We start from the raw sequence: 25,419 nt of genomic DNA, 5'->3' as shown, positions 1-25,419 counted from the left end.
GGAAGCAGGAGGAAAAATCCAAACGGAGATTGATTATATCTTAGTCTGAAGTACACAAGACACAGCCCTTAGAAACTGTTCTCTCTAATCATAAAATGAAGGATAAAAGAGATTTGTAAGGAGAAGAAAAGGAAAGCAATAAAAGCTTGGTTTTAGTTGGGCGAGAGAAAATGAACACGAGCAAGAGTGTACTCTTTTCCGGCAATCCAAACACCAGTTTGTGACCACTGTACATCTTCCCAATCAAGATTCTCCTCCAGTACCTACTCAATTCAAAATCCTTAATCATCATCAACTATTCTTTACAATCAAAAATAGAGTCAGAATGGAAATAATTACCTCGATATGATCTGCTGGGAGTGGAAACCCTATAGACCGCATAACCTTCTGCGGGAGAGGTTTCTTACAGCGTGACCAACGGAAAACATCGATTAAACTGTTGTCTGAATCTGTTTTGTCACCGTTTGTCAGATGGTTCTGTGACTTGTTAATACTATCTGTCTCCATAGGTTCATGTGATGATTGTTGTTGTGAGGCTTGGATTGCCTTGATAGTCTTCTCTCCCGCGAAACAGAGCTCATACCTTTTTCCATACAAAGATCAATTCAGCCTTCAAGACCTTATTCATATCAATGAAAACGCTTGTGTTTATATGATTTGTGAATACCTGCATGAATGTGTTTCTAAGTACAAAACTTCTCCTTTCTTCAAGCGGGCTGAGGTGAAAAGAGGCTTCTTGAGACCCTTATCAGCGACAATGCTTATGCTATATTTGATCCTGCAAAAAAGTAGATCAATGCGTAGTAGAACTCATCTTGCGTCTGTCTGAACATTTTAGGTGATACAGATTCATGATACAGTTAGGAAACTCAGTGAACATTTCTTTGAAGCATTGGGAGAAATTATTCAGACGGTTACCAAGGTTCATTGCAGAGGTTGTATTGTATTGTCACTTCTCGGACAAACCTTTGTTGCCGCAGAGCATTCTACAAAACGGTAAACAAGTCATCAGTGATCAAAGGATATGAAATATGAGAACATTATGCACACCGAAATGCTATCTGCCGTAATGCAATAGTTGTAGAAGATTGCACCAAATGCTTGCAGTCAACAATACTGCTATTAGTCTGATCAAAATTCCAAATGAAGTAAAGAATGGGAACACTAAGCGAGCAGAGATTTCCAAACTGGAAGGAAAAATACCGAAGCTGCAGCTCTGGTGGTCATAGATCTTTCAACAGCCATTGGTGCAAGTGTTGGCTCCACAGTTGAGGAGTGTGTAAGCGAGGGTTCCAGTTCAATAGTTCCACCTCCTTTCTGGAATCATATCATCAGAAATTTCATAAACTGGATATTATGCACATAGTGGAAGAAGGTTGTCAAGGTAATAAAAGGACAGATTACAGATGTCAAATCACCTTCAGTATATAGCACCGCTCAACTCTGTAACTGCATCCGATTCCAGCTCCCCATGCTCGAGAGCGGACATTGTTCCTTAGCTTGGAGGTGTAGTCTAACCAATTTCTTAGTTAGAATGAAAGTTCGATAAAAGTTCTTTCTTGTTGTAAACAGAGACGCAATATAGTATGAAGTTTTTGCCCATGGACATGGAACACTTAATTTAAGGAATAATAAGCAAGATAGAGGTAAGCTAACTTACAATCTTGTGACGGCAAGACTCTAATAGTAGCGCGCAACTCTTGCATTGTCGGTGGAGGAGGAGAAGCAGTGGGACGACAGTAACCTGTATGCATGAGAACTAGATGACAGATAGACTAGAATCAGTGTGATGTTCGGACCAAACAAAGACATCAACTGCAAAGATTCATTAGGACATGTACCAGCAACAAGATCCGAATCGTCTGTGTATATATCTGTTCCCCATAGCTGGCCACCTCTTACCTGCATAGATACGAGCCAAAGGTCTCAGCAAACAACAAAGAAGGGATGCTCTAAAAAGAGCCGTCTTTCCCAAATTAATAGGCAAAGTAAATTATAACGCTTAATCAAACAAAGATGCAGATTGGAACTAAGAGTCTAAGACTATATGAGATACTATGACACAAGTCATATTGGATCTATATTCTGTCTTACTTGGCGATTTGTAGCTGTAACATGCTCAGCTGGAATCCTAACTTCGAGAGTGGGGCCATTATTTGCGAAATCACCGCTTTTGTCAGGCTGGGACAAATCATATTCTTTCCACAGCTTAATCAGTTCTTGCATACATTCGCCAACTTTGTAAACAACTATCGACATCTCTGACTTGCCTGAATCATCACAATAAAATGCAAAGCTGACAGTCTGACCAAATTATAAACTGCAAATTGATTTTTAGCACAGCAGCACATTAGAAGATAAAAGTAACAGGCAGTTGATAAAAGTTTAATAAACCTACTTAGACAAATTCTGCAAATGAAAAAAAAAATCAAGGATATTAGTAACGTTTAGTAGCTCAAATCTAAAGTGGCATTAAGGATCAAACCAACTTTTTTGTCCAATTTTTTAGATCGTGAAGAATTTTATATTTGACATTCTACTGTGAGAGTAAGGAACTGCGACCTAGGGACGACTAGAAACCACGAAATAGATTGGCTATCAAGAAAATGTCTGTTCGTAGATGACGATTTCAATGATACGCAAAAGACGAATGCCAAGTTAACCGGGTTTGTTTACTGTTATTCTCCAAGCATTGCAACTCGATCCGTTCAGAAGGATATAGAAATGAATGATTACCTTGTACTCTGCAAAATAAAAACAATGAAACACGGATAATACATTAAAAGACAAGTCAGTAATTTCAAAAAAGAAAAGTCTTGAGCTAAGCTATTACCTAACTTATGTGATAAAAGACAATATTCTTAACGGAGCTAGAAAAGGAGTGTTGAGGAGGAAGGGAATCCAGAGAAATTCAAATTTGGGTTCTAACATCTAAGAGATAAGACATATAGGATATTCCAACAATAATAGCCCCTTCATCATATAATTCGGCATTATGACCTGCAGATTTTACTATATAGGTTCCAATTTTAGTCAATGGAGTATGTCCCTCTAAATGGTAATATATAAATGAGTCTGCTAAGCAATGAGAAACACATAATTAGACGAAGTATAGGTAGGATTAAATGAAAAAGACGCACCCTTCGTTGTCCTGACTCCGTGAATGGACACGATCGCGGTTTGTAGTTTGTGGGCTGCCTCTCGGTCTCAGCGCTCTCTTCCGCTGCTGAACTCCATAATTGAAGGCATCCTTTTCCCTCTCTGTAGCTCCTTCACCCTCCAAACACCCATCTTCAGATTCCTTTTCACCGATTCTGCTGCGCTTTTCAGCTCTTTCTGCCTCTGAATCACCATCCCTCTCTCTCCTTTTTTCCTTTGATTCTCTTTCGTCCTTTTCCCAATTATCCGGTTCATTCTGCTTCTTCTGCTCTGGTGCCACATATTCCTGCTCTGCAGGTTTGACAGATGCTTCTCCCAACTCTTTCTCATTTTGCGAGACATCTTTCTCAGGGCCAGTCCTCCCCTCTCTTTTGATATGGTCTTTATCTTTCTCTTTATTCCTTTCGCGCTCTTTCTGCTCCATCCTCTCTCGTTCCCACCTATCGGCTTCTCTTTCTTCTCTGCCAATCTCTTTGGGTTCACTCATGACACTACCAACAAGCACGGATCCTCTTCGGTCGCTTCTATCCTTGTCTCGGTCCCCCCATTCTCGATGCTTCAACTCTTTTCTTTTCTTATCTTTATCCTTAAATCTATCTTCTGTTTTTGCATCAACCTTGTTTTCTCCGACGGTTTCACATCCTTCTAAATGAGGTCCCTCCACAGGCGCCGAGGAATCTTTAGGCCCAACGACGTCAGTTGGGCCTTGCGTATTACCCCGGGATGCCACCCATGAATCCACATTTGCGGTCGAACCTTCAGCAACTCTCTTCCCTCTATGGTAATCCTTCTGCTCTTTCCAAGCCAAGTGACTAGACCCGTCCTTTTCCATTTTAACCTCACCTTTCTGTTCATTATAGTTCTGATTCTCCCTATCAAATTTGGTATCCCTAGTATAGTTTCCAGTATTACTACCTTTTCCGCTAAAATCATCCCCTGGACGCTCAAACTTGGAATCCCTGTCACTCTTAGGACCCTGAGTATCCCTCTTTGTCTCACCATATATCTCTCTACCATCATTCCTAGAATAGCCTCCAGTATTACCTTTTCCGCTGAAGTTATCGACTGATCTCTCAAACTTCACATCTCTGTCTCCTTTAGGACCCTGAATCTCCCTCTTAGTCTCACCATATAACTCTCTCCCATCACTCCTGTTATCTCGGCTCTCAGCCCTAACTTCCCTGTCATCCTTAGCACTGGGTTCGGACACCACAGGGGTGTGAGTCAAATGAGGGTCACTTGAAGAAACAGTGGTGGGAAGCGAAGGAGACCTATAAACAAGAGGAGAGCGTCTCTCTCCATCTCTAGGCTCACTTCTGGCAACCTTAACCGCTCTAGAATCAACCTCATAAGGAGCAGAAGAAGCAGCAGCAAGTGGTGGTGGATGAGAGTGAGGATGCGAATGAGGATGAGGAAGCGTGTGACTGTAAGGTTGAGGCTGAGGTTGAGATTGAGATTGAGGATGCTGATGGTGATGATGAACTTGAGCAGGCGGTGGAGTTACAGGAGGATGCGTGGGTTTAGGGTAAGATCCTGAATCATCGTGAGGGTACTTGGCTGCTGAGGAAGAAGAAGGTGGTGGATGAGTAACACCCTCTTCATGAGATCTCTTCGGAACACCACTCATCACTACCTAAATTAACAAAACCCCAGATTAATTCAACAAAACAGAATTGCACCTGATTCTAATACGACCTAGAGCGAAACACAACGTAATTTGAAATCACCACAACGAAACATTGAATCCCTAAAAATGAACGCAGGAAATAACAAAAACGGATTTATTTTTACCAATTGAAACTGAAGCAGAGGACGAAGAAGCAAACTCCGTTTTGGATTTTTCCCCGCCGGGAAGTATAAATGGCGAAGTGGATTCGGATTTTGGCCTCTCTTGAGTTCGTTACGCCTCTCTCTCTCTCCCTTGGTTTGGGGGCTTGCCTTGCTTAACTTTTTTTGGACAAAATGTTATATTTCGCGTTAATATTGGCGTCTTTTCACAGACCGTCGTCGTAGCACTTTTACCAAACGATTTCTAGGTTTTAGTTATTGCGCAGTGTTGCCCTCGTACTTATTTTATCTCTCATATTTTTCATAAACTTTCAATTCCGCAGTTTACATCCACCTAATCCGTCCCTCGTATGTTTTACTTGAGAAAACTGAATTGTTGATAAAATAAAATAAAGTAAATAAACTATTGATAGACATTTCTTTTACCATTACAGAATTAGCCAAATTACTTTTGTGAATCTTTTACAAGTTTTTCTATTAAATCGATAAAATTTCTTATATATATATATAGTTTGCGATTGAACTATGACCGTTGAGTCACTTAACTGCTTTTATTATAACCAATCACAAAAATGATAAATATATATACTTTTATACTTCTTTGTCCGATATTTTGACTTTTAACTATTTTTACCTACTGCTAATAACCACTTTTTATGTCCGGTAAAACTTTTGTATCACCCATTATTTTGCGTTCAACTATAAATGCTAAGATCGGCTCTGAGCCTCTGACAATGAATTTTTACCTACACATCTCTCTTTCGTGTTTCATGAATTTATAACACTGAAAAGAGTTATGCAATATAATGACCATATTTATTTGAGTATAAAGGCAAAGAAATGATAAGTAGATTTGGTCTTCGAGGGCTTTCCCCGCACCAATCAGGCAATCACCATCCATCAAGTTTTGAGCTAATGAAACTGACCTGTCGAATTAATGCTTATATAGGCTTTGTTGCCTTTAAAGAGAAACAGAGCTCATTAAATTCACTGATACGAAATAAATAAATTAAAGATAATACTATATCGAAGAAGCCACCATCTCTACTTATATCTCGAGCCACCATGCATGAGAGTGAAATATTCAAATTTTATAGGCATAGTAATGTCGTCTTTCACAGTACACTCCTTAGTACTTGTATCATGGTTTGTAGTAGTAGCAGTACTCGCCGGTGGAGAAGACTCATCGGACACGGCAATGTTTCCGGCGATGTTTGTGTTTGGAGACTCGTTGGTGGACAACGGAAACAACAACCACTTGAACTCACTGGCTAGGTCCAACTATCTCCCTTACGGCATTGATTTCGCCGGAAACCAACCTACCGGTCGCTTCTGTAACGGCAAAACCATCGTCGATTTCGTCGGTACATATATACACTACATTGGTCTCTCTGCATGCATAAATTTAGGACAAGATTTTTTCATTTCTCCATTTTGCGTTAAGTTATATAGTAATGGGGATGTACATGGATGGTTGCAGGAGAGTTGCTAGGGCTGCCAGATATACCGGCGTTTATGGATACGGTGGACGGAGAAGTTGATATTAGCCGGGGAGTGAACTATGCCTCCGCTGCCGGAGGAATCTTAGAAGAAAACGGTCGCCAATTGGTACTTTATTTGTATCTTAATGTTTTCATAATATATTTTTAAAAAATCAAAACAATTTGACTAAGTATAGGTTATATGTATGTTTTTCACGTTAGTTAAGTTAATATCGACATTTGTAATTTGTTTAATAAAATTGATTAAACCAGATGAACATTATGAATTTTCTGTAAAGAATCCAAGTTGAAAACCTACAAATTAAAACTAAAACCAAAAGGTAAGTTTTGTACTAGATTTTTTTCTGATTATAAACACACGAATTTAGATATTAAAATTTATGTATTTGGCTAGCCACATTTGAATCACGAAGAGTATTAAATGTCAAGTGGCTTTGATTGGGTGCATGAAGCTTTTGGCTAAAGACATGCGCATGAGTATTAGTAATTAAGTAACACTAATAAATGTGGAGTTGCATGCCTGAAGGGAGAGAGATTCAGCATGGCAAGACAAGTGGAGAACTTCGAGAAGACATTAGTGGAGATAACTAGGATGAGTAGATCAGAGTCAGTAAAGGAGTATATGGCAAAGTCATTGGTGGTGGTGTCAATGGGGAACAATGACTACATCAACAATTATCTGAAACCATCGCTTTTCCTCACAAGCTCCATTTACGATCCTACTTCTTTCGCCGACCTACTTGTCTCCAACTTTACCACTCATCCCCTTGTAAGTCTTATTATATACTCCATGCATCTTTTACCATGTTTCTATAATTAACTACTAATCAACCACATATATGTGTGTGTCATCGGGTGCCTAAAAACCGTATATAATTACAAATTTATGGTTATCAAGTGTTGCAATTATATGTTTAAAAGTTATAATTCAAATTTTATACATTTTTGTTTAGGAGTTGTATGGAAAGGGGTTTAGGAAATTTGTAATAGCCGGTGTGGGTCCATTGGGTTGTATACCGGACCAACTAGCAGCCGGAGCGGCTCCACCAGGTGAATGTGTGGAGGCGGTTAACGAGATGGCTGAACTTTTCAACAACCGCCTCATATCGCTGGTGGATCGTCTCAACTCCGACAACAAAACCGCCAGTGAAGGCATCTTTGTATACGGCAACACATATGGAGCCGCCGTGGATATCCTCACCAACCCTTTTGCTTACGGTTAAGTATCTAACTTATTTATCTCTTCTACTACATTCTCTAATCAAATGTTTCGTTTTAGGTTAGTTCAGATTACTTCATATATAAATCTAATTACATTTGAAATGGATGGTTTAATAAATCTTTGTAGGATTCGAAGTGACGGATAGAGGATGTTGTGGAGTAGGGAGAAACAGGGGAGAAATAACGTGTCTGCCACTAGCGGTACCATGTGCTTTCAGAGACCGACACGTGTTCTGGGATGCATTTCATCCAACAGAAGCTTTTAATCTCATAATTGCTCGTAGAGCCTTTAATGGTTCCAAATCGGATTGTTACCCCATTAACCTTTCTCAACTCTCTCGTCTCTAATTCTCATCACAAGCTTAATTCTTCTTTATGTATCTTGTGTTTTGCCACTTTCAAGTTTTGTAGACTTGTAGTACCAATGCATCTTTCTTCTCATTACCTTTTATGTGTGATACATATCTGATCACTGATGTCCCCATCTATATGGGCTATGGCCTATATTATAATTTGAAGGTTGATCATTCCCTAATGATTGCATTATGCAGTAAAACATGAGACTGTTTTGAAATTAACTGTAGAAGCTTATTCTACGTTTTGCTTGGTTAAGAACATTGTAGAAACTTTCATGCATGACGATGTCGATAACAACATAGAAACTTACATGCATGTTGCGGAATGATCAATGAAGAAAACAATGGTAAGTTCATACTAGTAATCTTTTGTTTTGTTAATCGTAAAGTCATTAGGTTTGAAAAAAGAAAAAAAAAACATTAGGTCAAAAACTAAAATTTAAAAGGCCCAATTAGGAAATTAGAAAGCCCAAATATAACGCACTGAAGCCCAAGACAAGGCTAGCAATTCGACAAAGAAGATGATAAGCTTGGAAAACCGTACCAGTCTCGAAATCGGCAAATAATTCTCACCGGCGCGATGGAAACGGAAGCGGTGGTTCGTACCGTCGCCGGCGTAGACTGTTTCGTCTCATTACCACGTCAGCTACTCCATGCGCTTCAATCCACTAGCTCCTCCCCTCTTCCTCCGCTTCTCCCTGTTGAGCTACGCTCCGGTGACCGCCGTTGGTCAGTAGCTTGGTCCGGCTCTAGCTCATCCTCTTCTGCGATCGAGGTTTCTCTCTCTCTCTCTCTCCCTCTCTCTCCCTCTCTCTAGATTTGATTTCGCTTAGTCAAACCCAGTATTATACTTCGGTTTTGGAGGTATGGTACTCTTTTCATTTTCCCCTGTTTTGAATTTTGTTTATGTCAATAAGGTCGCTCGAGTGTTCGCGGAAAGCATATCGTTGCCGGATGGTACAGTTGTTCAAGTTCGTGTTCTTCCCAATGTGCCCAAGGCTACTTTAGTAACAGTGGAACCAGATACTGAAGATGACTGGGAAGTTCTTGAGCTCAATGCTGAACTTGCCGAAGCAGCTATACTTAGTCAGGTTAGGTTTTCTTTTTTTTCTCTCTCTAGATATTGTATACTTAACTCTTCAATTATTCTTCTATTCTTATCATCAATTCAAAAGATTTTGATTTTACCTACAAGTAAATGTCTAGCTTTTCTAGTTGATTTGGAATTGTAGCATCGTTGTCTTGTTTCTCTGCTTACCTATATCTTCTTGCTTCGTACAAGATTCGATAGTTTGTGGCGATGGCATATTCAGTTAGAAAAATGCTCTGCTGAGTAACTTTCGAACCATGTGTTTTAGGTGAGGATACTACACGAGACCATGAAATTCCCTTTGTGGTTGCATGACCGAACTGTGATAAGATTTTCCGTGGTTTCAACATTTCCATCAAAAGGGGTGGGTAAGACCATCTTTATTCCGCACCTTGGTTGTATTATCGTTGTCTATACTTTTAAAGTTTCTTCTCCTTATTACATATCTTCCCTTGGGTAGGAAAAGGGCGGGTAATACCATGATCTTATGCTTACATTCATTACAATTTTATTACTGACAGAAATGTCTTGACTGGTGGCTCGTTTTCAGTACAACTTGTGCCAGGAACTGAAGTGGCTGTGGCTCCAAAGAGACGTGACAGAAACCTCAATGCAAAAAAGAGTTCTGATGCTGTTGCTCCAGATAAAGAGTGTAACAATCTGAAGGTTCTATTACGTGTACAAGATACTGATAAATCAGCCTTTCATGAAGCTGATGTCAAAGGATTTGAGCTAAGGGTAGCTCTCACTTCCATTGCCTATATTCATCCAGATACTGCCACGAAATACTCTCTAGAATCTCTTCAGTTGATTTCTGTATCCCCTAGAATACCTTTGAAAGGTAGTGCAAAAAAGGATGAAGCCTTAAATATGAAAGACAGTGAAGCTTCAAAGGTGGCCGAAAATGGCACTCCAAGCGCAAAGAAAGAGCCCCGTCAAGCGATTCTTCGTCTTGTCTATTCAGATTTAGCTGCTCTAGGACATCTAATGATGCCCGAGTCTCTTCGTCTCTATCTAGGAGCAGGCCTACACTCATGTGAGTAAGATTTTGCTTAAACATACAGATGCTTTTGTTTTATGTACGTCCAAAATTTTGATGCTAGTGTAAAATTTTTATCCACCTGTTCAGCTAGGTCATTAAAATGTACGGAAAGATTGACCTGACGTTAAATTGACTGGTTATTAACAATATGCGACACTAGAATTTTTGTTTTTGCTTTTAATGCTGTGACTATCAGAAAACAAACTTGTAAGATATTTTTCAGTTATCGTGCAGGTGAATCCAACAATTGTAAAAAGCATCCTTGTGCACTTTTCCATTCTCAATTGAGCTTTGTTATCACAGAAACATAATTTTCTGAGAAAGAGTTATCATTTGTTGCAGGGGTTTACTTAAGGGGATGCAATGTAAAAGTAGACAAAGAAATTCCTGCTTTTTCACTTTCTCCTTGCGTCTTCAAGATTTCTGAAAAGGAAAAGGTGCTGGATAGAGGTACAAATATTCTTGGTAATCATAATTCTAGTAGAAAAGGCAGTCATCCACCATCTGGCTTGAGCACCTATATGGACGTTGTTGACTGGTCTGGGCACGATAAGGTTGTTACAGCTCTTTTATCTGAGGGTTTGCATGACAGAGGAAACCAAGATAATGCCTATCAAGTTAAGAATAAAAAAGGATTGGAATGCCTTACTCGCCTGTGGTCATTGGCACAGCTTGATGCTATTGCGTCAGTCACAGGAGTTGATGTTAGTTCGTTAATTGTAGGAAGAGAAACATTTTTCCATTTAGAAGTAAGAGGGCTCGAATCTTATAAATCAAGAGATAGGCAGTCTTCTGTTAATGATTGTTGGGAAAGTGGGAAGAATGATAAAAACGCTCCTTTAGAAATTTTGTACGTCATGACGGTCTCTGATGAGTCTTCACTTGGTGATAAATTCGCTGTGTATGAGCTTAGCCTGGATAGAAGTGAGAAGAGGGACAATGTGGTGCATATTGAGCCAGTGCTTGCGAAGATGAGTCTTGGTGACCCGATATATTTGACGACGTCTCCTAAAGAAACACACTTTAATAAAGGTGTTTCCCCGGATATATCTTCCTTGACGTGGATGGGCCCAATTGTGTTGGATGTTATCAAGCGTAGGTTTCACTTTCTTAGCTTCATCTTGCTTGAATCTTAAAAACATGATGACGCGCGCATAATCATATATATCTGTGGTTGCATATAAATATTAAATAAATTAGTCACGTATAAGGCTATAAGTGTTGTTTGGCTAAAGGGTCACCTGATAAGATATATTTACCCTGGCACAATTCGAAAAAGTAAGACAGACATAGCTCCTGCTTAATTTCTTTTAACATAATTTAGCTTAAACTTTTGGTTTCATTCTGTATTAGCTTTTGTTATAGCATGTGTTATAGTTCCATATGAAATGTCTTTGAATTAATTGTTGACCTCAACTGAAAAATTGCTCGATAATCTAATTTTTTAAATAATCTTCGTATATGGTTGATTTTATCCTGCGTCTTTTATTGCATCTGGAGAATGTTTATGACTGGATCTGTTTCTAAAGCCAAAATTGCTATTATGCAGGGATGACCGTGTTGTTGTCTCCTGCAGCCGCAATGTGGTTTAGCAAGTTCAGTATTCCATCACCTGGACATATTCTCATATATGGACCTCCTGTGAGTTCTCAATTTAGTTGCTCCATTTGGTATCCGTCAAATATGAATTTAGTTCTTTTTATTTTGGCCTTTGGGTTTAAATTCCCAGTTGATTCCTTTTCTCGCAATGTTAGTACCTTACCCATTCAAACGCTATCCCTTTGGCCAGGCATGAGTATCCGAATGTTTATCTTTAGATTTGTTCGTCCGTAAAATCTTAAAACATTGTTTCCCTGGCTTGCAGTCGTTTCTTAATTCCCATTTTGCCTACGGGTTGAAACAATCTGGTTGTTTACTAAAATATAAAAAAAGAACCGGGTTGTTTACTTATTTAAGCTTCTGGTTGATAGGGTTCAGGAAAGACAATATTGGCGAGAGCTGCTGCAAAGTACTTCGAAGAACAGAAAGACTTGTTGGCACATGTGTGAGTGGTCTTGGTTTGGGTTATGTTTGTCTACCAACTTCATTTATGTTCAAGAGATTAATTCTGGTCAGATGTGGTCTAAGTATTGATTTCTTGGTGCAGGATTCTGGTATCTTGTTCTGCACTTGCCTTGGAGAAGGTTCAACACATCCATCAAGTCCTTTCTGGTGTAATAGCTGAGGGTTTGGAACATGCACCATCTGTCATCATTTTGGATGATCTTGATAGCATTATCTCATCCTCTTCAGATACCGAGGGAACACACGCTTCGGTTGGGATTACGATGCTTACGAAATTCCTAACAGATGTTATGGATGATTATGGGGTACGGACTTTTGAAAGATATAATGTCCAACAGTTTCACTGTTCTCAAGTATTACATCCACGTATGCATCACGAGTAGCTTTAAGAAGTGTGGTGAATTTAATTATCTGAACGCAAGACTTCCTCCATGCGAAGACAAACATCACTTCTCTTGATAGTTTGGATAACTGCTTTCACCTTTCTAAGTATGGCATACAACATTAATTGGTTGTTCTTGGAACTTCTTGAACGCACTCTTTTCCAAGAAATGCCTTTAGAGACTCATTCCTCTAGATGATATATTATAAATCTGACTCACGTTTTGTTAACCAGATATATTTTTGTTCACCCAACAGGAATACAGGAATTTTTCTTGTGGAATTGGTCCACTTGCATTTGTTGCTTCTGTCCAGTCTCTGGAACAAATTCCACAGACATTGAGCTCATCAGGTACAAACTTGTTATATATCACTACCTCTACCTGTTTTAACATATATTATTTCTACCAGAATCAGTTCATGTGAATTATTCATATGATATTTGCAGGAAGGTTTGACTTCCATGTGCAACTGGCTGCTCCTGCTACCTCAGAACGTGGGGCCATACTGAAGCACGAGATACAGAAACGCCTTTTAGAATGTTCAGAAGACATATTGCTTGACTTAGCTGCTAAATGTGAAGGATATGATGCGTATGACTTGGTATTTAGAGTTTTCTATATGCTTTTAAAATTTGTCGTTGTGCGACGACCAGAAAAGATATAGTATCTGTGATGTTTCATGTTATATAAATATTTTTGTTCAAGCTTGCTATTTCGTTTTGATTTGATTATCGTTCTGTCCGTCCATTTACAGTGTGCTCTTTTTGGATTCCTTTTTTCCAGGAAATATTGGTTGATAGAGCTGTTCATGCTGCCATTGGCCGGCATCTACCTTGTGAATCAAATAATCTATCCAAATATTCTTTGGTCAAAGAAGACTTTACTCGAGCTATGCATGAATTTGTGCCTGTTGCCATGCGTGACATCACAAAATCTGCGTCTGAGGGTGGTCGTTTGGGGTGGGAAGATGTGGGAGGTGTGACTGATATTAAAAATGCTATCAAAGAGGTATATAAGCATGCTGATTGCAATATCTTCCTTTGCTGCCCTCATTGATCTAAATAGTGTTAGCCTATTATAACTGCAACCAGGAAGCATCTATTACCTGCATCTTTGTCTGCTGGCTTTTGCTTGTATCGTTGGATGTTCTTTTACTGCACTTAGGTCTTGTTCAATGGGAAACAATATTTCTATAAGACCTTGAGCTGATATAAGTTGAATTATCTTGGTTAATCTGACGGAAATAATGGTCAATATAATGTAATGCTACTACTTATGCTAACAACTACAGTTTGAACCAGTTCTTAAATAGAGATATAGTTTTGGTTATGCAATTTATTTGCTTTGCAATGTCCAGATGATTGAGTTGCCATCAAAATATCCGAAAATCTTTGCAAAATCTCCTCTGCGTTTGAGATCGAATGTTCTCTTGTATGGCCCACCTGGTTGTGGGAAGACTCACATTGTTGGTGCAGCTGCTGCCGCGTGTTCCCTACGGTTTATATCGGTGAAGGGGCCTGAGCTGTTAAACAAATACATTGGTGCATCTGAACAAGCGGTAAGAATGATACTTTTTTTTTCCATCTTCAAGAACCTTTTGAGATGATTATTATGCTTTTCAGTTCTTTAGTGGCGCATGCTTTATCTATAGTGTTGAATATATTTTGAATCTTCTGAGTTTCTTGCTTAGTCTTAACCTTGTATTGAACAATAGAATTGTAAAGAAACTTCAGTGGGAAAGTGTTTCTAGAGAAAAGTTTACAGACAGCTTAGTTCTTTTGTAACTGTTTTTTTTTTTTTTTTGTTAGTCTCTTTCCTAAAAAGCTAATGTTTCCACATCTCTGATAAACACACTTCTCTCAGGTCCGTGATATATTTTCAAAAGCAGCAGCAGCAGCACCGTGCATACTCTTTTTCGATGAATTCGATTCCATTGCTCCGAAGAGAGGACATGACAACACCGGTGTAACTGATCGAGTTGTTAATCAAGTAAGTTACTTCAAAGTCTGCATATTTGATTCACAAGAAGTTCAAACATCTCATGTGATATTTTCCTTTTGCGTAGTTTCTGACAGAACTGGATGGAGTTGAAGTTCTGACCGGGGTCTTTGTTTTTGCTGCAACGAGGTATTTACACCAGAATAAGTCTATATTGCATATCATATTCAGTGTTCGATGGATTCATAAAATCTACAGCAAACGGTGGATTCTTCTGAGTTAATGGTTAATAATAAATTTAATATATTATATGAGCTATCAATGTTGAAGCCTGTTCTCAGTCCTCAATTTATGATTTCTCATTACATACAAAGGATGGATTATGACTTTATAATGGTTTTACCATAAACAGTAGACCAGATTTACTTGATCCTGCGCTCCTAAGGCCTGGTCGGCTTGATCGTTTGCTTATGTGCGACTTTCCTTCCCCACCAGAACGATTAGAGATTCTTACAGTTCTTTCGAGAAAGGTTAGTACTCCCAGTTACATCATTTTTTCCCCCTCAATCTTCATGTAAAGTATGTATGTTACATATCTGAACAACCATTGAATACTATATGACTACACCATTTCCATCGGATTCTGACAATCATTTTATGGTCTCCCTTGAAAATATGTAAATTAGAGCTATCTTTACAATATTACAAATTGAAATGACCAAATATCTTTCCGCATTTCTGCAGCTTCCGATGGCTGATGATATTGACTTAGAACCTATAGCTTTGATGACTGAAGGCTTCAGTGGAGCTGATCTTCAAGCTCTTCTCTCAGATGCCCAGCTTGCAGCTGTTCACGAGTTTCTGAACAGAGAAGATAAACCCGAAACCGGAACTACGCCAATAATAACCGATCCTCTTCTGAAGTCGATCGCTTCAAAAACTAAGCCATCGGTTTCCGAAACCGAGAAGCAAAAGCTCTATGACATATATAGCCAGTTTCTGGATTCAAGAAAATCGGTATCTCTCTCTCCTCTCCTCTCTAATTCCTCTTCCCTTTTATACAAACCCAGTAGTTGATTACTAACAAGATCAAAATCTTATTTTGCTTGTAGTCAAGGGAATCAAAGGGCAAAAGAGCAACCTTGGCATAATCAAAGGGATTGCAAAGACCAAAAAAATGGTTACATTGTAGAAATCACATCATGATGTAAAATTTGCTTTATGATATATATGCCCACTGATAAGCATTATAGTCAAAATGGTTAAAGAGATTTTAAATAAAGATCGTTAAGAGAGCCATAATTTGTTGGCCTCTTTGTAGGGTAAGTTCTACAAAATCCAAACGACCATAAACAGACTTTTCAAAACGAACTAAATCTGTAACTACTGATAAGATTCGTTTGTTTAAATCTGGAATTGTTAAAAGCTGTGATTTTTTTTTTTTAATTTAAGAAAACATAAATAAAATACTCCAAAATTTCAATAAAAATTTCTTTATTTCTAGTTTATGAAAGAAAATGTAATAATGTATACAGGACAGTCAGTTTTAATCATGAAACAAAAACAATTATCCAAAAAATAAGGGAAAAAAATGAGAAGGTAAAGATTGTTGCCACCTATCTTTGACAACGCCAGTGATTAAAATGTTGTTATGGCAAGAACCTTGAAAAGAGTCAACAAGAATATCTTACAGTTACAGGAGACGAACAGAGCAAGTTTCGGCAGTTAAGAAACTGTCATGAGTTCAGTTAATATATCATCGTCACATTACAGCTAAACATAAAAACCAAAAAAAAAAAGCAGAAAACAAAACAGAGTTTGGTTTGGTTTATAAAAATGGCAGAGAGAGAGAGAAAGAGAGGTTGCTGTGACGTCCCTCTCTCCCTATCTCCTTAACCGAAACGGCATGCATTTCTTCCTTCTTTAACTTCCTTTCTCCATTCCTTCACGACAAGAATGAAATTAACTCATCACAAAATATGTCATTTTTGATGTTTGACCAAACAAAAAAAACAAATGTGACAAAAACACCAAACCCAAAAACGGTTAAGAACAAAAAGGATAAAAGAGTCTTTTACTTCTCCCTTATTCTTCTCCTGATTTTCCTCCCTCTTCATTTTCTTCTCTTTTCTGGTATATGAACAAGTTCTGAGCTGTGACCATTAGACCAACAACAGTCTTTATATCTTCTTTCTATCTCTCTCTTTCTATTATTTCCTCCTTCTGTTTTATGTTCCTATTTCTTCAAAAACTACAGCATTCGCATTCAAATTCACCTTCACTTGCTGCCTCGGCTTGCTCTTCAGGTATGTCTTTCGTCCTGTTCTTCATTCTCTGTAATTCATGTGTAGGGTTGCATTAAACAGAAACCCACAAGTTTAGCTTTGGCTATCAACAGTTCTCTCATCATATGAACAAGTAACCACCGTAAAGATGATGACGGAGAAGTCAGATTTAGTACATGAAAAGCTCTGTTCATTGTCATTCCTACAATTAGTAATAGCACCAAACTTTGATATAGATTTTTGAGTATACACCAAGTCAAAGCAAATTCAGGAAAAGCCAATTTTTTATTGTTTTTTTCCCCATAATATAAGAATATAGTGGTCTTTTTAAAATGCTAAGGTTTGAGTACACGACTGCCTCTTCTTTTGTATCTATCTGTAAGCTATTAATGTTTGGCGTTGCTTGTTTTCGAAAAATTATGACAATGGAAGTCTATAAGAAAGATAACTGATACCGGATTTAGAGAAAACTTCTGAGTATTTTTACCTTCCAATCCCACCACTCTCATTTCTGAACTCCTTGCATGAATCTGATGTTTATTGGTTCTTTAGATGGGACTACATTCTCCGAAGTCACTTTTCATGTTTGAATATTTTACGTCTTCTGACTAACTGCATAAATGGTCGCATTGTCGCAGGTCAGAGGCCAAAATAGGTGGAATTCAAAGCCTGTTTTGTCAGAGAAAAACTTACATATGAATAACAAAGGGAGTCAGAACGTTGCTACCTGCAAGCCTGTCACTACATTTGTCCAAACCGACACCAACACTTTCAGAGAAATTGTGCAGCGATTGACAGGTCCATCAGAGAACAACTCTGCAGTAGCGCCACCAGAAGCAACAGTGATAAAAACCGTCATACAAAAGAAGCCAACTTCAAAGCTCCACGAGAGAAGGCAATGCATGAGGCCAAAGCTTGAAATTGTCAAACCTCCTCTAAGCTTTAAGCCCACTGGTACGACACCATCATCTAAATCTGGTAATACCAACCTTTTAACAAGTCCAGTGGGCACCCCTTCTTCATTGTTCTCTAACTTGTCCTTGGTAGAAGGGGAGAAAGCCGAACCAGATAGTTGTACAACAAACATTGAAGAAGAGGAGAAAGCCATTAAAGAAAGACGCTTTTACTTGCATCCATCGCCAAGGTCTAAACCAGGGTATACAGAACCAGAACTGCTTCCTTTGTTTCCTTTAACTTCTCCCAATTCAAGTGGCAAACCATAAACCTGACAGATTAATCATAAGCTTGTTCTCTGCCTACAATCCCAAAGATTATGTACATGTAGCGTTCTCACTCAAGAATTGTCTCTGTAATCTATGTGCAATGTCCTTGTGTAGACCATCATGATCTAGCTTTGCAATGTTTTATGATTTTCATCGATTAAAACACCACAGGCTCCTTCATCTGAAGAAATAAAGCATTCACTAAGTCGAAAATACTGTCTCTATGAGGGTGAGAACAATCTCCAGACACAAATACATTCCTTTGCCCATCCTCTTCTAGCCAGCTACATCCTGCTGGCTTTTTCATTTCCTTTTTCTTCATTAGGTTTCTCAACTCCATCACGCCTTCCCATTTAGCATCTGTAGCAAACATGTTCGAAATTAGAACGTGGTTCCCAGTATCGTCAGAATCAGCTTGCAAAAGATGATTTGCAACTGAGTACCCCAGATCCATCCTGTTATAGGTTGTACATGCCCTTAACAGTGTTCCCCATATACNTACCTGCAAGCCTGTCACTACATTTGTCCAAACCGACACCAACACTTTCAGAGAAATTGTGCAGCGATTGACAGGTCCATCAGAGAACAACTCTGCAGTAGCGCCACCAGAAGCAACAGTGATAAAAACCGTCATACAAAAGAAGCCAACTTCAAAGCTCCATGAGAGAAGGCAATGCATGAGGCCAAAGCTTGAAATTGTCAAACCTCCTCTAAGCTTTAAGCCCACTGGTACGACACCATCATCTAAATCTGGTAATACCAACCTTTTAACAAGTCCAGTGGGCACCCCTTCTTCATTGTTCTCTAACTTGTCCTTGGTAGAAGGGGAGAAAGCCGAACCAGATAGTTGTACAACAAACATTGAAGAAGAGGAGAAAGCCATTAAAGAAAGACGCTTTTACTTGCATCCATCGCCAAGGTCTAAACCAGGGTATACAGAACCAGAACTGCTTCCTTTGTTTCCTTTAACTTCTCCCAATTCAAGTGGCAAACCATAAACCTGGCAGATTAATCATAAGCTTGATTTCTGCCTACATTCCCAAAGATTATGTACATGTAGCGTTCTCACTCAAGAATTGTCTCTGTAATCTATGTGCAATGTCCTTGTGTACACCATCATGATCTAGCTTTGCAATGTTTTATGATTTTCATCGATTAAAACACCACAGGCTCCTTCATCTGAAGATATAAAGCATTCACTAAGTCGAAAATACTGTCTCTATGAGGGTGAGAACAATCTCCAGACACAAATACATTCCTTTGCCCATCCTCTTCTAGCCAGCTACATCCTGCTGGCTTTTTCATTTCCTTTTTCTTCATTAGGTTTCTCAACTCCATCACGCCTTCCCATTTAGCATCTGTAGCAAACATGTTCGAAATTAGAACGTGGTTCCCAGTATCGTCAGATTCAGCTTGCAAAAGATGATTTGCAACTGAGTGCCCCAGATCCATCCTGTTATAGGTAGTACATGCCCTTAACAGTGTTCCCCATATATTTGCATTAGGTTCAACTGGCATCTGTGTGACAAAAGAATATGCATCATCAAGTTGACCCCCTCGAGCAAGTAGATCTACTGCACAAGCATATTGTTCCATTGTAGGAATCATACCGTGAACCGTCCTTATTGAGTCATATATTTGCAATCCATCCTGTATTAACCCCGCATGACAGCATGCAGTCAACAGAGTTGTTATGAAAACATGATCGGGCTTAATGTTCGAGTCAATCATATGAGAGTAGATCATAAGTGCTTCCTTACCCCTACCATGTACAGCATACCCAGCTACCATAGCAGTGAACATAACCAGATCTCTATGAGCATCTGATTGGAAAACAGAATATGCATGCTTCAAGCTGCCACATTTAGCATATACATCTAGTAGAGTCCCCTTCAGGCGGATATCACCAAGTCCGCCTCTAATAATATATCCATGACATTGTCTTACTAGATGCAGAGAGGCTACCTGTGCACAAACAGGGAGGAGATTCATGATAGTCACAGTGTTAGGCCTCATCCCTCGAACTTGTATCTCACGGAAAACGCCTATGGCTTCATTAGGGCAACAACTTTCAGCATAGATACGAATCATCAAACTCCAAGTGGTGAGATCAGTTGTAGACATCTCACTGAACAGCATATGAGCATCATCATGACTTCCACTATTAACATATCCTGATAACATCGAGTTATAGGTAACCAAAGTTCTCCTCTCTGACAAACCCTGAAAGATCTTATGGGCGTACTCTACATTACCACATTTGGCATATGCATCAAGCAACGCATTGCCAAGCTTGGGTTCCTCTTCATCATGTAAAAGACCGGCCTTAAGTGAGTACCCATGAACTTCTTTTACCTTACCAACTCCCTCTACATTTGTGCAGAATTTGACTAGGCTTAAAACAGTAATAGAGTCAAGAGTTATTGCTTCATGAAACAAGTGGTGTAAGAGGTTCAAAAACCGAAAATGCCTAGGACTGTCAGCGAAGGCATCAAGTATAGTATTCCAAGATATTATATCCTTCGTGGATATCAGTGAAAAGGCCCAATATGCTGCACTCGTGTCACCAAATCTTGCATAGAAACTAATGAGAGCATTCCCAACTGATGTATCCTCCAAAAGGTAAGAACGGCGCAAAATATAGTTATGTATCTCTTTGCCAAAGGTCAAGTCACTTAACTGCGCGCAGACAGGAAGGATGCTTACAATAGTTACCGAATCAGGAGAAACATCCCCCTTATGCACCAATTTTTGAAATAACTGCAAGGCTTTAAACCACTCACAATTTGATGCATAACCGGCTATGACAACGTTCCATGAAACAAGATCTTTGGAACCCATCTTTGTAAACAATGAAGCTGCTTCTTCCATTCTTCCGACTCTCAAATAGAAACTCACAAGAGAATTGCATACAAAAACATGGGTTTGTAACCAAGACCTGTGCACAACATAACTGTGAATCTGCCTTCCACTTTGATAGGCAATGTCCTTGTCCATAGAAGCGCAAACTGGCAAAATATTTGCAATAGTTGCATAGTTAGGCTCCGTAGGTTCCTTCAGCATTAGACAAAACAATCTAAATGCATGGGCCATCATCTTGTTCTCAGAAAACCCAGCAATAATCGCATTCCAAGAGACAACATCTTTGTCAGATATACCATCAAACGCAGTATAAGCATCAGGGAAGATAAGCCCGCATTTGGCATACATGGAAACCAGCGCATTCCCCACAAGTGTATCTTTTTCGAAACCAGTTTTGATAATATAAGAATGCATACTCTTCCCATTGTATGAATCCCCAAGGCGAACACACACAGGAAGAACTATCGCAAAGGTAACAGAGCTGGGCTTAGGCTCGTCAGCAAAGTGTATGGCTTTGAAAAACCTCATCGTCTCATGAGCACAAGAATCCGAAAGTCCTGTCAGAACAATGTTCCAAACAACAGGATCAACACTGTTCATTTGCCTAAACATCTTCTGGCAATCATCCATCCTCTTGCATTTCGCATACATGTTGAGAACTGACTTCGAAACCACAGTGCAGTCCATATGACCAAGCTTGGTCACGCAACCGTGCAGAGCCCTCCCTGATATGACCTCAGACACTGAAGCGCAAACTTTGATAACATCCGAAAAAACCTTGTGATCAGTTCCAAAACCAGACAAAAGTCTGAATTTTTGAACAAATTGCCGCAAAATCTCCATCTTCCCCTTAAATATCACAGCAACGCCCGTTTATTAACAAAACCCACGCTAGAGAATTCGGATCAGACATTTTCACAAACACCTGATATGCAAGAACAGTTTCCTTCCAACTTTTGTAACACTATAGATATAAGCGTTTTCCATATGTGACAGACACAGAGAAATTGAAAAACCAGAATCTTCATCAATGTTTCTTATTTATCAACGAAGATGTCGCTCAGTCTCCATCTCCAGTTCTCCACATAAAAAAGCAAGCGAGAGTATTTTTCTGAGTGAACTGGAATTATAAATACGTGGACTATTTTAATCCAATTAAAAATAAAGGGTTAAAATTAATAAATTAAATTAGTTAAGTCCTTGAATGCAAATTTACCATTCCTATTATTATTCGAATTAATTAGAATGAAAAAAAAAAACATAACTCCATAAATATATATAAGCCCTCGTCGGCTCTGCTTTACACATCTCTGATACGATAAAGTTACATCATCTCTCAGCTTGAATCGGCACTGACGACGAAAGCATCTTTGACCAATATGGCGCCACCTGTAGGTGAAACGGCGGCTGTGGTTGATGGCGAGCCGCAACAGCAACGACAAGCTGGTGGGTTTGGGCAGAGTATTACAGGAATCATTAGAATCGCCATGTTCTGCTACTTTGCTTCAAAGTTCTTTTCCCCTAAACAAAAACTTGCGGATCCTTCTAAGCCTTCTCACCTTATGTCCAATCTCTTTCATAGGGGAGAGCCCATGGTAATTTTTTCTTGTTTAAATTACTGGTGATTACTTGCGATTAGTTTTAGTTTCTGCAATTTGATTTCGTTTCTCTGGTCTGAATTTTAAAAACGTTACTTTTGGGTTCGAATCACAGAGTTTGTTCTTGTCAGAGCTTTTTTTCCCCTTCTGGGTGGTTTAGGGTTTTCCCCTCCGAATTTAACTTCACCAGGATATGTGTTTCAGATACTTTACTGTAATTAATCAGTGGGTTTTTTTATAACACCGGTTTGGTTCTGGAACATGATTCTTGGAGACAGATTGGTGTCAGGGTTTTTCTGATCACTGATTTGTTGTTTGGTTATGATTTATGAATCATGTTTCAGGATATGTGGTTTTATCTTTCGGAGCATGAGAAATTCAATGACTTTGGGAATGAAGGTGCTCTTATTTGTCACGAGACAAACATACCTTATGCTGTGTGGAAGCCAGAGAGCACTAGGACCTTGTTAACGACGTATCATCCATCCGAGGTAATTTCATTGTTCAACTGATATAGGTATTTGGGTTTCTTGATGTGATTCTTTCTAGATTAATAATATATAGGCTCCATTGACTTACGATGTCTGTTCTGTTGTTACAGGCACTGAAGAATAATGGAAGTCTCTATGCTCATGTCTTCTTTGCTCGATCTGGTTATCCTGTAGATCCCAGCGATCCGGAATACCAACCTCTTAACTGTTTTGGCAGGACACACCGTAAGACCTCCCTTTTTCATACACAAACAACCTTTTTATTTGACAGTTGTTTTTGGTTGGTAGATTATGTATTCGATAAGTTGGACAACTCGTTTCTCTGTTTCAGCTGTTGCGACTTACTTGCCAAAGCGTAAAGCGGATAAGAAGAAGAGTCTGCTGGGAAATCCGAAAGACACTGATGAATCTAATGCGGAAGTTGAGGTGTGTCTCTATGAAACTTTTTGATACAGAACTTTTTTTCAATGTTTTTATGATATTGTTTGGCCTGTGATGGCACACATGCTTATGTACTAACACAAAGCAGACATCGCAGGAGGTTAATGGTAAGGACTCGGATCTCAAGGATGAAGGCCCTGTGGAATGGGTATCCCACTGGAAACCAAATGTCACAATTAACCTAGTCGATGATTTTACTCGGTAAGTTAGATAAAACTGATAATTGGTAGATGAATATTGGAGCATGCTTCCTTTTCTTTTGGGTTCAGTTTTAACAATGAATCTCATAAAACGTTTGCTAACTATTTCAGTTTCCTTACAGCTATCCAGAGCATGGTGTACCACCAAACATTGCTCCTTGTATCCTTCTATTTGTACGGATGATGTGCTTGTTATTATTTGAGTTTTTGACAACTCTCTATACACATCCTTCTCTAACAATTGAAGACACTAACATAGTAGCATGTGCATCATCTTCCATGCCATTTATAACATTAGTTTGTTTAAACTTGTTTGAAAATTCCAAATACTCAAGAACTAAAGCTTGAGTTTCTGGGTTTTTGGAACTAGTGCCACACATCACTAGCTGGAATCGAAAATATATGAGGATGTCTTTTCGCTCTGCTATAGGTGTGATGGTCCATATTTTCTCTTTCCTTTACTTAACTTAATTGGCAGACTTACTGGTGGAACCTAGTACTGTAAACTACTACCCTACTGTTGTCTTCAATGAGTTTTGGCTGCTAAGGGATAAGTTGATTATAATCAATGAGACAGTCTCAGAGCTACCGCTTAATCTGGAAGTAAGCCCCATAAGCATGACAAAGTGGCAGCTGTTTGAGCAGATTGATCAGTCTTTCCAGATTCACCGTAGCTATGGAAGCATGCTTGATGGTGAATCTGACGAACTAAAGGTAATTCTGGTCTTTTATGTTCAGCTTGCTTCATTGCCATATTGCATATACTAAGATGTGCATCTAACTACTCTAACTATGATACCCGAAAGTAGTAGAGAGATGTGAGTGATTGTTTTCTGTTAATGAACTACGGTGATTAATTTTTTAAGGTTAATTTCGCAGAGGGTGTTTTTGGAAGGAAATCCCTATCTGTTAGGCGTCACAATGTTTGTTTCGATGCTTCATTCTGTATTTGACTTCCTCGCATTCAAAAATGGTAAACACCAAAAGAACACCTGCTTTTCTAAAATGCTTCATAAACTTAGCTATCTGATACTCTGTTGCTTTGCTTGCAGATATCCAGTTTTGGAACAAGAACAAATCTATGGAAGGACTGTCTGCGAAGTCTGTTGTGCTGAACTTTATCTGTCAGTTCATCATCTTCCTCTACCTGCTTGACAACGACACTTCATGGATGATATTGGCTAGTTCTGGAGTTGGTGTCTGCATCGAGTTCTGGAAAATAGGAAAAGCCATGCGAATTGAGGTACCACTAAGTCCAGTATTTTTGTGCATGTGTAACATCATTAAAAATAACAGCCAGTGATACTTTCAATCTGATTTTTGCCTTGCGTATATATACCCTGACAAACATATAAATTTTCCAGGTTGATCGAAGTGGAATGATTCCAAGATTGAGGTTCCACGACCGTGAATCCTATGCAAGCAACAAAACCAAGGAGTATGACGATATAGCCATTAAATTCTTATCCTATGTGCTCCTCCTCCTTGTCGCGGGGTTCTCCGTATATTCACTCGCCTATGAACGCCACAAGAGTTGGTACTCATGGATCCTATCTTCACTAACGAGCTGCGTCTACATGTTTGGTAAAAAGCCTTAAAAATTCTCTTTGACCAGTTCAAAGCTCTCTTGTAGTTGATTCTATTGAGTTGAGATCCATCTGTTATGTGTTTGCAGGTTTCATTATGATGTGTCCTCAATTGTTCATCAACTATAAGCTGAAGTCAGTAGCACATTTACCATGGAGGCAAATGACATACAAGTTCCTCAACACAATC

General features: G+C 39.0%; 6 protein-coding genes and 1 pseudogene across 10 annotated transcripts in view; 5 read left to right on the top strand and 2 right to left on the bottom strand.

Annotated features, from left to right (window-relative positions):
* On the bottom strand, positions 13-5,140 carry LOC104708240 (zinc finger CCCH domain-containing protein 13). 2 transcript variants are annotated; one of them, XM_010424780.2, is made up of 12 exons: positions 4,951-5,140; positions 3,141-4,792; positions 2,737-2,744; positions 2,095-2,270; positions 1,842-1,902; positions 1,661-1,759; positions 1,419-1,513; positions 1,204-1,317; positions 919-986; positions 668-778; positions 340-583; positions 13-263 (listed from the first exon to the last, which is right to left on the bottom strand). In XM_010424780.2, the coding sequence occupies exons 2-12, from the start codon at positions 4,784-4,786 to the stop codon at positions 153-155; spliced, it is 2,733 nt and encodes a 910-aa protein (XP_010423082.1). In that variant the 5' UTR covers positions 4,787-4,792; positions 4,951-5,140; the 3' UTR covers positions 13-152. The 2 variants fall into 2 exon arrangements, with proteins under 2 accessions (XP_010423082.1, XP_010423083.1); XM_010424781.2 differs by having other exon boundaries at positions 3,141-4,788.
* LOC104708238 lies at positions 5,974-8,114 on the top strand (annotated as a pseudogene).
* On the top strand, positions 8,560-15,838 carry LOC104708237 (peroxisome biogenesis protein 1). 2 transcript variants are annotated; one of them, XM_010424775.2, is made up of 17 exons: positions 8,560-8,801; positions 8,944-9,117; positions 9,385-9,484; positions 9,667-10,152; positions 10,501-11,253; positions 11,708-11,799; positions 12,129-12,202; positions 12,305-12,527; positions 12,862-12,955; positions 13,052-13,206; positions 13,389-13,613; positions 13,963-14,163; positions 14,469-14,594; positions 14,671-14,732; positions 14,956-15,073; positions 15,288-15,560; positions 15,656-15,838. In XM_010424775.2, the coding sequence occupies exons 1-17, from the start codon at positions 8,607-8,609 to the stop codon at positions 15,692-15,694; spliced, it is 3,390 nt and encodes a 1,129-aa protein (XP_010423077.1). In that variant the 5' UTR covers positions 8,560-8,606; the 3' UTR covers positions 15,695-15,838. The 2 variants fall into 2 exon arrangements, with proteins under 2 accessions (XP_010423077.1, XP_010423078.1); XM_010424776.2 differs by lacking the exon at positions 14,469-14,594.
* On the top strand, positions 15,956-18,204 carry LOC104708236 (VQ motif-containing protein 31). Of its 3 annotated transcripts, none has more exons than XM_010424772.2 (2): positions 15,956-16,849; positions 17,467-18,204. In XM_010424772.2, exon 2 carries the CDS (start codon positions 17,524-17,526, stop codon positions 18,049-18,051), a length of 528 nt encoding a protein of 175 aa, XP_010423074.1. In that variant the 5' UTR covers positions 15,956-16,849; positions 17,467-17,523; the 3' UTR covers positions 18,052-18,204. The 3 variants fall into 3 exon arrangements, with proteins under 3 accessions (XP_010423074.1, XP_010423075.1, XP_010423076.1); XM_010424773.2 differs by having other exon boundaries at positions 15,956-17,305; XM_010424774.2 differs by having other exon boundaries at positions 15,956-17,782; positions 17,876-18,204.
* Positions 18,275-19,196, top strand: LOC104709873 (VQ motif-containing protein 31-like). The gene is made up of 3 exons (XM_010426420.2): positions 18,275-18,280; positions 18,516-18,780; positions 18,874-19,196. The coding sequence occupies exons 1-3, from the start codon at positions 18,275-18,277 to the stop codon at positions 19,047-19,049; spliced, it is 447 nt and encodes a 148-aa protein (XP_010424722.1). The 3' UTR covers positions 19,050-19,196.
* Positions 19,184-22,018, bottom strand: LOC104709872 (putative pentatricopeptide repeat-containing protein At5g08490). Its single transcript, XM_010426419.2, has one exon. It carries the CDS (start codon positions 21,754-21,756, stop codon positions 19,207-19,209), a length of 2,550 nt encoding a protein of 849 aa, XP_010424721.1. The 5' UTR covers positions 21,757-22,018; the 3' UTR covers positions 19,184-19,206.
* LOC104708234 (cleft lip and palate transmembrane protein 1 homolog) overlaps positions 22,198-25,419 on the top strand; it is a 4,077-nt gene continuing 855 nt past the window's right edge. The window contains exons 1-11 of the mRNA XM_010424771.2: positions 22,198-22,508; positions 22,856-23,002; positions 23,113-23,227; positions 23,334-23,428; positions 23,541-23,644; positions 23,766-23,803; positions 24,122-24,357; positions 24,523-24,616; positions 24,696-24,886; positions 25,008-25,227; positions 25,319-25,419. The exon at positions 25,319-25,419 is cut by the window's right edge and continues 10 nt beyond it. Coding sequence (XP_010423073.1) covers positions 22,293-22,508; positions 22,856-23,002; positions 23,113-23,227; positions 23,334-23,428; positions 23,541-23,644; positions 23,766-23,803; positions 24,122-24,357; positions 24,523-24,616; positions 24,696-24,886; positions 25,008-25,227; positions 25,319-25,419 — 1,557 coding nt within the window. The 5' untranslated portion in view covers positions 22,198-22,292. The remainder of the gene's footprint in view (positions 22,509-22,855; positions 23,003-23,112; positions 23,228-23,333; positions 23,429-23,540; positions 23,645-23,765; positions 23,804-24,121; positions 24,358-24,522; positions 24,617-24,695; positions 24,887-25,007; positions 25,228-25,318) is intronic.

The sequence above is a fragment of the Camelina sativa genome, chromosome 8, assembly GCF_000633955.1.
Source record: "Camelina sativa cultivar DH55 chromosome 8, Cs, whole genome shotgun sequence".
NCBI lineage: Eukaryota > Viridiplantae > Streptophyta > Magnoliopsida > Brassicales > Brassicaceae > Camelina > Camelina sativa.
Note: the sequence above shows the minus strand (reverse complement) of the source record. Positions and strands in the feature narration are given on the sequence as shown.